The sequence below is a fragment of the Schistocerca serialis genome, chromosome 1 (assembly GCF_023864345.2).
Source record: "Schistocerca serialis cubense isolate TAMUIC-IGC-003099 chromosome 1, iqSchSeri2.2, whole genome shotgun sequence".
NCBI classification, from domain to species: domain Eukaryota; kingdom Metazoa; phylum Arthropoda; class Insecta; order Orthoptera; family Acrididae; genus Schistocerca; species Schistocerca serialis.
In genome coordinates, this window is record NC_064638.1 from 982,878,433 (window position 1) to 982,890,960 (window position 12,528).

The window sequence follows — 12,528 nt, forward strand, 5'->3', positions numbered from 1 at the left end:
CACCAGCAGCAGCGTGGGAGGACGCTGAGCCGGGCACACAGTGTTGTTGCAGGTGCCCCGTCACGTGACTCACCCTGCCCAGGGCTCGTCTTCGCGAATCTTTCCCGACGGGACGGGACACGTTGACGGAAGGGCTGCTTCCTGCGTCGTTGCGATATCCGCATTTCAAGCTACCAGTCCTCTTCTTTAGACTTTGGCCGCATTTACCGCGTTCATCATAAGCATAAGCCTGATATATACATGATGTATCCTCCCACTGGGAGCTCATTGGATTTCGTTTCACGTGAAGCAGAAGCCACGCTGTCTCAGGTACGGTCGACTACGATAGTAAGGATGCGTTTTGTGTTGTGCGCTACAGTGATAACATGAGACAATGGCTTTCTGGTGCATTTCAAATGGTTCAAATGGCTCTGAGCACTTTGGGACTTAACTTCTAAGGTCATCAGTCCCCTAGAACTTAGAACTAGTTAAACCTAACTAACCTAAGGACATCACACACATCCATGCCAGAGGAGGGATTCGAACCTGCGACCGTAGCGGTCGCGCGGTTCCACACTGAAGCGCCTAGAACCGCACGGCCACACTGGTATTCTCGACAAATCCATTTCTTGGCCCCAGGTCAGTTCTGCCGGGCTCAGATTGCACAGATGCTGTGGCAACTGTAAAAAATGCAGCATTTGTACGGTGCGGTAAATGGCGTAAAAATTATCATTTTCCATGTTTCTACGACGCTTATCAAATGGCTCTGAGCACTATGGGACTTAACATCTATGGTCATCAGTCCCCTAGAACTACTTAAACCTAACTAACCTAAGGACATCACACAACACCCAGCCATCACGAGGCAGAGAAAATCCCTGACCCCACCGGGAATCGAGCCCGGGAACCCGGGCGTGGGAAGCGAGAACGCTACCGCACGACCACGAGATGCGGGCGACGCTTTTCACTCGCTCGTGTGAGGTCAGTCCTGTAGTATAATACAATGGACACAACCCAGATAAACAGTATTTCATTTCTCACTTTCGCAAAAAAAATTTTATTTGTAATGTTTTCTTCAGCCAAACACTCTTTTACGATATTTTATAAACTATCGGTAGTTAATAATTTATATTTGTAGTGAAAACTAAAATTTTGCATGCAATATGCAATTAGAAATAAGAAAACATTAATCTGTCAGAAAAACATGATTATGTGTGTGTTAATTAGCATGTATTTGATGATTTCTTTGTTTCAGTTATGTACGTATACGCATTGGAGAAGAAAAAGATATTGAAAAATATCACCACAGCGTTCTTAGAATAAGCCACGTACCCCACTTAAATAAAGGCCTTAGATTTAGTAAATGAAGCTCCTGGGAACGTTTCATAACCTGGTTTGTCTATAAACTTGTGAAAAACATTAAAAACAATTTGTTTCTCACCTCTGTTTAACGGTGTTCCACACGGATTTCAGTACGGAACAGGAAGCGTTGTCAGCCATTTTCACAGTACGCATGAACAGCACGACAATCAGAGCAGAAGGAGCGGTTGTATGGATTGCGACTGTTCACTGCTCTTTGAAATAAGAAACGCATATGTGAAGTGATTAAGAAAAACGTTGATGGCTGTTAATGCATTATAATGTCTCCAAGTTTCATTTAAAGTAACAAAGTAATCAGATATCTGACACAAGTAGGTCCTACTTCCAGCAGCGTAACAACCCCAGTGTACATGTACTTCGACTGCTGACCAATCACCGCGTTTGTGTACATCGGTTTTATTCTCAATACGTCGAAACTTCCTGGTAGATTAAAACTGTGTATCGGAGCAAGTCCCAAACTCGGACCCTTGCCTTTCGCGGCCAATGCACTTATGGACTGAGCTGTCCATCAACGATACAAGTGCCGCCCTCACAACTTGATTTCTGTAGTATCTTTCTTCTAACTTCCAAACTTCGTAACATAGGGGATAGTTTCCAGAACGTATGTCTTACTCTGTAACGGAGTCTGCGCTGCATTGTCAGAATTGAAACTGCGAGGACAGGTTATGGAACGTGCCTGGTTAGCTCAGCTGGTAAGAGAATTGCTCGTAAAAGACAAGATGCTGGGTATGAGTCTCTGCCCGTCACACTGTTTTGGTCATCTGGTAAGTTTCAACCCAGCGCACGCTTTTTGCAGAGTGAAAGATTCATTCTGGGAATTTAATGCAGTCACTCATAACTTTTCTCCACTTTCTCTCGTCTTTCATTTAAATGCGAGTATCATTTTCATCTTTCGAATAGTTTCTTGTTTTTTCTTTCTGTTCAGCTGGAAACCCTTTTGAAATATGATATCAAATTCGTTGACTTACTTTTGCATAATGCCTCTTGTTTCTACAGAGTTCCTTCAATTTCATTCTTTTTTCGGGATACACTGGCTGCAATTTTTATCTGTTGCAAACTAAGACTGAAGTTTGACGTGTCTATCATTGCTCATCTCCTATACTTTACATAAAAGCCTAGTTAGATTCTTTCTTGTACTGCCAAACCCTTTTCATTTTCTCGAATGTTCTCGAGGTCTTCAATCCCTCCTGATCTAAACTCTTTACTGTCACTTAACTCTTTTTAGAAAGACTTTCGTCACTTCTCTTCCAACCCATCCATTACTCCCAAAGCTACTTGAAACACATACTATTAAGTTAAACAGTTTTTTTTGTGTGGTTAGCATTTTCGAATTTCTGATTTTCATATTGCTTGAAAGTATCTCGTTTGACTACGTGTATCTTTAGTCAGGTGGGAACAACTTCCGGTTTCACAACTATATCTCCATTCGTTTCAATTTCAGTCCATTCATTTATGTAACATATTATTCAAGTTTACCAATTTATCAATTTTCCATGTTATTTATCAACAATATAGCTTAGATTTTCTCACTCTGTGATATCATTCAAGACGATTGTTTGTTCCTTTTTTTGTGAAAACTGTTTTTTTCGTCAGAAACTCTAATCCAGGGAAGAAATCAGTAAGTGTTCTATGGCATTACGAACGCAGGAGAGAGTTCCTGGCAGAAATCGGATTGTAAGAGCAAGTTATGAGCCTTATCTGGATAGCTTACTTGTTAAGAGCATTGCCTACCAAAAGTAAGAATCTGATTTGAGCCCCGTTCCAACATATAGCATTAATCACTTTAAATTTATAATTATAGTACTCTGCTTTATAGCGAAAGATCCACATAGCAAGTTCCCAGCTCTAGTGGTATTTCCTGTTATTCTAAATATCAAGCTTTACGCATAAGCAAGTCTATTTTGAAAAATTAATTTCAATATTTTGTATACTATTTTCAGTAATAGTTACCTATTAAAATGATACACTATTTTAAAAAGCATTTTCTGAAATCGCTCCATTTATTCACTTCACTGTTAAGATTACAGCTTGACACTCCCTGAATGCTTCGTAGGGCGACTTCAGATTCATACTTGGGCGAAGATAGTGGCTATCGTCAGTTCGGGGTGATTGCTTCAACAAGACCATGGTTGGTTTACTTACTCATCGTTGTCCTCATAAACTAGTTCTATATTTCTAGTTCCCTAGGTGTTTCTCTGTTACTTTACTATCCAGAGAGCTAGTCTGACGATGCGCTGTTTTGTGTGTTGTGGCCGTAACAGCAGCACTCTTGTTGGCCTCCCACCCGCTTCTTCTTGCATTGGTCTCAGATCCTTCTGTGGCAGCTCACCCATTAAACTCTTATTTTTCAGTGAGATTACGCGGTAATTTTCGATAACATTGGTCAATCGAAGCAAATTACTACCCTTCAGACGACCCCTGGTTAACCACTGGATTTTGCAATCATATTCATTGTAGTTCATATGAATATTCTGCCAATATCTCAGTTCACCGAAGGAAAGAAAATAATAATAATAAAAAGAAACAGAAGCTGAGGCGGCACAGTCTGTGAGACACTTGAGTCCTGTGAGGAAGAATAAGACTGAAAGTTCCTATGCCCGCATCTCGTGGTCGTGCGGTAGCGTTCTCGCTTCCCACGCTCGGGTTCCCGGGTTCGATTCCCGGCGGGGTCAGGGATTTTCTCTGCCTCGTGATGGCTGGGGTTGTGTGCTGTCCTTAGGTTAGTTAGGTTTAAGTAGTTCTAAGTTCTAGGGGACTTATGACCACAGCAGTTGAGTCCAATAGTGCTCAGAGCCATTTTTTTGAAATTCCTATCCTGGCGTCCGGAGTTAGATGAATTAAATTAAAGCAATGTTTTATGCCCGTACATTCGTAAATTATATTAACATGATTCTCATACCCCTTTCATTTTGTCCAAGTTCTAATATCAGCTGTTTTGATTTCCTCCATTATTATCTGTAAAACTTAGAAGTATCTTCGAGCAGTAGACTGAAACTACAAATATACATAAGTATACCCCAAATATTGTCCAGAAGTCCAGGTATTTTATCTCGTTTCATATATTAAATTTCGCCCCTTCCAGGTACATTTTTATTTTGACACGTTTCAAATAATATTCCAGTTCGAAGTTTCGTTCCGAAGATCAACTGCCTGCCTCAGGAGTTTTCGTTGTTGTTTCTGTTCTGCCACTTACTCTTTAAGTAGGTAGAATCAGTTGGACCTATGAACTGAAGGGAAGATACGGTCAACAGCTCAGACCTGTGCGTAATGTACAACGACTAACGAGAATGCCTAAACGCACACAATTTGGTTATTAAACATGTAACGCTGATGTGTTCATTCTTTGTGGTCTTCACGATTCTTAGAATTTTTCACTAGTTTTAACTTTTTCTCGTTAAATTAATACAAGTTTAATCCAACAACCATGGATGTGTTGATTCCTGTTTTCCGTGGGTCGGTAGGTCAGTAGCAAATATGAAGCAAAAATCGCCACTGGGAATTTTGAAGGCAAGTGAATGTGATTCGCAGTGGAAAACGAAACAGTCAATGAATTTCGAAGTTTTTCCCCACACGCTTTGCTATGGTTCCGATCTAAGTTTGTGGAGTAACGTATCAACAAGAAAAAAAAAACTTATTTACAATGACAAATTTCAGCACCGTTCACTGTTAAAAAACAAGAACGAAAATTTTATCGGTAGTTCACTTTCCCCAACTGTCCTCCTACACCAGTGGTCATTTATGAATCAATGTGATTTAGACGGTAATATTGTAATTCAAGGAATCGTGATCTGTTCAGCAATTACTAGAGGCAGCTAAACTCGTCGCTGGGTAACGAAATAAGATAAGCTAAAGATTTCAGTCGAGGAATCCATGAGGGAGAGAGTAAACGTCAGTAACAGATATGATTTCTTACGGCTTCCTGGTAACCAAAACCTGCTAGCGGTAATTTTGTTATACAAACAATAATGATAATTCACTGAAATTTCCTGGCAAACCTGAGGCACTCGTATAACATCTACATAAGATTTCGTGCTTCATTTAATGACATTTATTCAGAGGTTATAATTTATTTGCAGTTATTATTGACAGTGAGAGTTAATTTTCAAATTGCTATGTTGTGTTTTTAGACGTTTTACTTGTAATACTGGAAGTTAAGAAATGTATAAATGGTAAACTAGTTCAAATTCTTTGTCAGTGAATACTGTTGAACTACCACTGCCGGCCCGAGTGGCCGAGCGGTTCTAGGCGCCATAGTCTGGAACCGAGTGACCGCTACGGTCGCAGGTTCGAATCCTGCCTCGGGCATGGATGTGTGTGATGTCCTTAGGTTACTTAGGTTTAAGTAGTTCGAAGTTCTAGGGGACTGATGACCTCTGAAGTTAAGTCCCATAGTGCTCAGAGCCATTTCAACCTTTTTTTTTTTTTTTTTTTTAACTACCACTGTAGATGGTCCACCTAAGTTGAAACGTTGAGGACAGTGATAGAAATTGAACTTCTATTACGTGCGTTAAAGGTCTCTGATTAATATTTCACAGCATTTCAGGTATTTCTCACACTTCACTGCAGGATGAAAGATTAATTACAGAAAAAATCGTAGGCTGTGGCTAAATCGCTTCGCAGCAATATCCTCCCTTTCAGGAGTTGCTGTCCAGCAATGTGCGCAAGAGAACTGAGAAGTTTCGAAAGTATGAGAGATGTATTGACAGAAAAGAGGCTGTGAGGGTGGGCCGTGAATAGCGGCCGAATTGCTTAGTCGGTAAGGCAGGGTTCGGTGTTGGGGTCACGGTGCGGCACCCAATTGTTGTCTGTCACCAATATTTAATGAATGAAATTCATTCATACTGCTTCCATGGTTCTAACGTTTTGGGTATCTCTTGGCTGCCCATTAGCTTTCCCCACTAGATAGGCTGAAATAAATAGTCGCGAGATGATGTACTACATCATGCAGCTGGAACATTACGGATCAAGTACATTAAATCACTAGAAGAATCTTCCTTATTGACTCAGAGCTTTAAGAGTGTAAACGTGACGCAACGGGGAGTTTCAACGTTTAAAGCTGAATAACCCTGTGGTACTGCGTAGAAAACACATGCAAATAATCCCTAGACAAAGACATGGCAACATCTTAGATTGCGAGTTTCATAACAAATTATTAACTGGCATCTACGAAGCAGGCTTACGTTTCTGTATTGTATGTTTGATGCTAACTTCTTCATCTTTGAAAATGTGGATAATGCTTTGCCCCGCATTTTAAACATTTGGCCGGTTTTTCGACAATTTCGTTCGGTAACTTAATTTCGCTCGGTAATTACCTGGCAGAGACCACAGTAACTCTTCAGAGCTCACAATACGGTCTTTAGTATAGATATCTTAATGAAAGGCATCATTACCACCACCTTGTGGGTTTTTTTTTTCATGAAATTGTCAGCCTCTGGACTGCTTACCACAACGTTCCCTAACAGCACTTCAGTCTGTCTCCTGTTCGCTATTTGTCTTTCAATGTTTCAAAACAACTTTACGTTTCTTTTATATTTTTTTCTCACAGGCTGCGCGGAAGGCGTTATTAGCACGTAAAGAAACTACAACGGCCGCAAAACATTTAGTCACGGTTTTTAACGGTAATTGTTGCGCGCAGAGGTCAACGACTTCCTCCAAACAACGAGGAGCGGCAGATAAAACGTCGGTAAACATTAGTTCAGCTTGGCCGAGCGTATAAGTACCCAGGCGGCCGTAACATTAAAGCCACGAGGAGCGGGAAAAGCAGCAAATCCTTCCAAGAGAAACGGCCAGCGAGGTTACACATTTTACCGTGGCGCTAAAACAAGTCCTGTCTGGAAACATGTATGAAGATATCAAGATTCTTTTACCAGCCGTATCAGATTCACTTTAGAGCTTAATTAACTTGCCCGTATGTGGGTCTGAGACGGCCAGTTAACAGGTTTTAAAAAAATGGCCCGTGGGTAACAACTTGTTTTGTTCGTGATCAGCATTTGTTTCGTACTACTACACTAGCATGTAATACGCTACTGAAAGGAAAGAGTTTCCGAATGGAATTTCTCGACGGTCACGATAGTGGCTGTGTGTTTCAACTGCCTGTCGATATTTATGAATAAAAGTACTCTGAAGTCCACTTACGAACGGACGAGGATTACCGTTCTTCTGCTGAATTGAAAAACTAAATGTAGCAAATGGTGTAATGGAAATTTGGACAACATTTATTTCTTTTTAGTCGTATAAAATAAATACTTAAATGCTGAAAAGAAAGGTAGAATTCTGCTTCATTCTAGGCTTTACGAAGGGACAGTAAATAATTTACACGTAGGCCTACTATAAATATGATGGTACCTCCAAAAATTGTGCTCTTCAAGATTTACAACCATTGTGGATGGTTTTTTGTTTTCATGTCTTACCACTCTATTCCTACTTTTTTCTTAGCTTCAAATTAAAAGTTTTTATCTGTTATAGTGTGTTTTTCAGTTGTGCGTGTGTCCTTCTTCTAACTGCTACGCAGTTACCACCAGCACACCAATTCCCCAAAATTCTTAGCGTTCAGAAGTATCACCTTAGCTAGTTTGTAACAATAATGTGAGTCTACACAGTTAAGTGTTCGTTATATGGATGTTTTATGTGGATGTTTCTTGTTGAATTTTCATTCGTTTATTATATTACTGAGTGACGTGACAACTCATGGCAGTTACAAAATCACGCTGTACGGAGCCGTTGCATTGCCTTGTAAATAATGAGTAAAAAGCAGTACTGTAATATCAGAGGCGAAACCAGTCATTACGAGTTACATTTGCTCACCTATCAGATTATTTAACAGATGGACACGCATGTAAACTCTGGTTACACGATTAAAATCCAAAGGCCGTAAAATCAAATAAATACATAGGAATTAGAATTATAAACAACTTAAATTGGAAGGAGCACATAGAAACTATTGTTAGAAAGCTTAACCAAAGACTGCGTTTCATTGGCAGGACACTTAGAAAAGTAACAGATCTACTAAAGAGAGTGCCTATACTATACTTGTCCGTCCTCTTTTAGAACAGTGCTGCACGGTAGGAGATCTGTGGGATCCTTACGAGATAGGATTGATGGATTACATCCAGAGAGTTCAAAGAAGGGCAGTACGTTTTGTGTTATCGCGAAACAGGGGAGAGAGTGTCACTGAGATGATTCAGGATTTGGGGTGGCCATCATTAAACAAAGGCGTTTTCCGTTGTGATAGAATCTTCTCACGAAATTTCAGCCACTAGTTTTTCCTCAGAAAGCGAAAATGTTTTGTTGACGCCGACTTACATAGGCAGAAACGATCATTGTAATAAAGTAACGGATATCAGAGCTCGCACGGAAAGGTATAGATGTTCGTTTTTTCCGCGTACTGTACGAGATTGCAGTAATAGAGAACTATTGTGAAGGTGGTTCGATGAACCTTCTGCCGGGTACTTTTAAATGTGATTTGCAGAGCATCAATGTAGATGTAGATGAGTCATAGGGACTGTGACCTGTAAAGTGTAACACTATAACCTTTGAGACGAAAAATAACTTCTATCGTAGATACTGCTTGCAGTTGTAAGATGTTATAACATTGCTAATTCTAAAGCAATACGAGAACAGAAGCGGCAGTTTCTTCAGGGCTTAGAGGTACACGTCTACTTAATCTTCAATAGAAATGAAAAGTTCGTGTCACTGGCCGGCACACAGTTGTGGCCAATTAATATAATTACAGTGGAGCACTGCCGACAATACAAGTATAGCTATCACAGCCAACAGAGAACAATTAACTGGTGAAATTGTAAACGATGTTTTTCAGAAAATCATTAAGTGGTTCTCTGCAAATGGGCTCTTATTAAACTTTGAGAAAACACAGTATATACAGTTCCACACAGTACATGGAATGACACGATTAATAAATATAGACTTCAATCAGAAATCGGTAGCTAAGGTAGAATATTCAAAATTTCTAGGTGTATGCATTGATGAGGGGTTGTAATGGAAAAAACACACTGAGGATCTACTGAAATGTTTGAGTTCAGCTACTTACGCTATTAGGATCATTGCAAATTTTGGTGATATATATCTCAGTAAATTACCTTACCACGCCTATTTTCATACTCTGCTTTCGTATGGCATCATATTCTGGGGTAACTCATCATTGAGTGAAAGAGTGTTCATTGCACAAAAGCGTGTAATCAGAATAATTGCTGGAGCTCATCCAAGATCATCCTGCAGACACTTATTTAAAGAGCTAGAGATCTTCACTGTAGCCTCACAATATATATATATATATATTCACTTATGAAATTTGTTATTAACAATCCGAACGAATTCAAAAGTAACAGCAGTGTACATGGCTACAACACTAGCAGAAATGATGATCTTCACTGCTCAAGGTCAAATCTAACTTTGGCTCAGAACGGGGTAAATTATGCTGCCACAAAAGTCTTTGGTCACTTACCTAATAGCATCAAAAGTCTGACAGATAGCCATATAGCATTTAAAAGGAAATTAAAAGAATTTCTGGATGGCAACACCTTCTACTCATTAGATGAATTTTTGGATGTAGTAATTGGGTAATTTCCCCAACCCAAAAAAAGAAAAAAATTAAGTGTCATGTAATATTTTTTTGTAATATATCTTGTATGGACACCTTTTATTAACCTGACACGTTCCACATCATTACGAAGTGTCGTATTCATGATCTGTGGAACAAGTACTAATCTAATCCAATCAAGTTGGCAAGCCAGAATCTCATGGTAATCAAGTGGAAAATCTGTTATATCTTAAATGGAAAGATGCTACCTCAGGGGATCTGTTGATGTGTGTTGCTAACAACACTTATCCTTACCCCCGGAGCGTTCAGTCTGTTGGTAATACTGGAGGACCTTACCAAACCTGGTCTGGAGCTTTTTCTAAGACTCTAAGCCCTAAAAGAGACTTCATCTGAAAAATTTTTGTTCAAAAATTAAAGACTTAAATTTTGGGAAATAGTTTTAATAATCTCATGTAGTGCTATAAGGCTCCTATTAGGTGGTATGCGCTATACGTACAGGACTACTAATTATTGCGCTGTTTGTGGGAACGGACGGCAGACGAGGCTGAGAGGTTGTGGCGTTGTCTGTCGCCAGTGTGCGGACGGACCGGAACGGCGGCGCGTGGTGTCCGAAGCGGCAGGTGACGTCGGAGCCGGTGGAGTGGCTGCAGGTGGAGCTGCGCGACGTGCACCTGGTGACCGCCGTCGAAACGCAGGGCCGCTTCGGCAACGGCCAGGGCCGCGAGTTCGCCGAGAACTTCCTGCTCGAGTACTGGCGGCCCGCGCTCAACAAGTGGGTGCGCTACCGGCCCAGCAGCGGCAAAGAGGTGAGTGCCTTCGCTGAAGCTGCTGCAGCTGCTGCCATCTACCGCCGCACAGGGGCGTAGCCCGGAGAGAGAGAGAGAGAGCACCCACCTTTCAGCTGGCTAGACTGGACGGGGGGAAGGGAGGGGGGGTGGGCTGAACTGAGAGATAGCGGCTTTGATCTGTGACCTGTTGCAGCGTGCGACATAAAGTTCTCGCAGAGACAACGATTTCATATGTATAAACTTACTTTTTGCGATGTAATTTATGATGTAAGATTGATCTCTACTGAAGTCGATACGATAGATTACGTTGAAAGGTAAAACTGTGTACTGGACCGAGACTCGAAATCGGGACCTTTGCCTTTCGCAGAAGAGTTCTCTACCATCTGAGCTACCCAAGTTGCATATCAGCGCACACTCCGCAGCAAAGTGAAAATTTCATTCTGCAAACGTCTCTCAGATTGTGGCTAAGGCATGTCTCCGCAGTATCCTTTCTTCCTGACGTTTGTTCCGCAAGGTACGCACTAGAGCTTCTGTGAAGTTTGGAAGGTAGGAGACGAGGTACAGGCGGAATGAAAGCTGTTCGATGTGTCGCCATCTTATCAGGGCAAAAGAAGACGTTACACTCTACTTGTAAGGTGTCTTGAACTCAGCTTCTCGAAATGCACATCACACGTAGACACAAAGAGTCCGTTTCAGTGCTGACGGATTACGTGGGAAGATAAACATATGAGTGTTCCATGTTAGCTGTAGGAACAATTCACGTTTTCTGTCGTAAACGTAATAATTTAAAAAAATATTCCAATTTAGAAAAAAAATCTTCGTTAGTGTTCGTCAATCAGCGACAGACAGCGACATATGTGTCCTTTCTAGCGCAACGTTTAAGAGATACTTGGTACCGACTGTCTCTTTGCTCTAGTGCTTATTGCCGATGGTTTTTGTTGCGGAGGACACGTGATTCATTGCCGGTGGACCATTTGGTTTCTGAAAGGGCATCGAGCTGTAGAATGGAGTCCATTAAACTCATGTGAGGCCAACGTAAAACTTCTTGAATTAACAGGAAGTAAGGTTGACACGTAAGTTCGTACGTGGCACTTGTACGAATACGATATTAATTTATTTAGGGGTAGATGACAACAAGCTTTTGCAGCACTCTCAAACAATCCAACGTATGAAACAAACTGGGAGAAAATATAAAGAAAGGATGGAAGTCCCACAAGGATCATTCTAGTGGAAACTACTGTTCTACAACTCAGCTTTTATTGATAGTTGCAAAACAGCGTTCATGGATGTATTTCCTAAACTGTGTAAACAGAAAAACCATCGAAATCGAGCGTCAGTCTACATAAAAGGATGAAGATGGAGGCTCAGTTAACATAGGACGACATTCGTATTCACTGGGGGCGTGGGAATCTCATTCTTGATCTCGAAACCAATACTTTTTTGCCATTTAACTTAAATTATTTAGGGAAATTGCTGAACTGGTATTTCCATAAACGTTAGAAGAATGACATACTCCGCTCGTGTCGAAACTGAAATTGCCAAATTCATATTTTATTTATTTGATTGGAAGCTAAGCTGGTGTCAGACAAGAATATCGAAGATTTCAGATTCAATCTTAGTCTGCTTTCTTTCTGTCACTTATCTCGTCTGCATCGCCTTGCGTGTAAAGGCGTTGCAACGACCCCGGATTGAACCCTCCCGGAGGATTAACGACGAGGTTCTGTGTACCGGCCAGCCTGCATGTGGTTTTTAGGCGGTTTCTCCCACTGTACAAAATGAGTAAAGGATGGTACCCAAGTCCCACCGAAGGTACACAATTCTCCT

At 40.9% G+C, this 12,528-nt stretch overlaps 1 protein-coding gene and 1 non-coding gene across 2 annotated transcripts in view; both read left to right on the forward strand.

The window, feature by feature from the left end:
- Positions 1 to 12,528, forward strand: part of LOC126453583 (discoidin domain-containing receptor tyrosine kinase B-like) — a 204,308-nt gene that overhangs the window by 115,418 nt on the left and 76,362 nt on the right. The window contains exon 4 of the mRNA XM_050091128.1: positions 10,491 to 10,722. Within this exon, the coding sequence (XP_049947085.1) occupies positions 10,491 to 10,722 (232 nt within the window). The remainder of the gene's footprint in view (positions 1 to 10,490; positions 10,723 to 12,528) is intronic.
- Trnas-gga (transfer RNA serine (anticodon GGA)) lies at positions 5,581 to 5,664 on the forward strand. Its single transcript is given in 2 exon segments — positions 5,581 to 5,620; positions 5,630 to 5,664. It is a non-coding gene; the product is annotated as a tRNA-Ser (tRNA).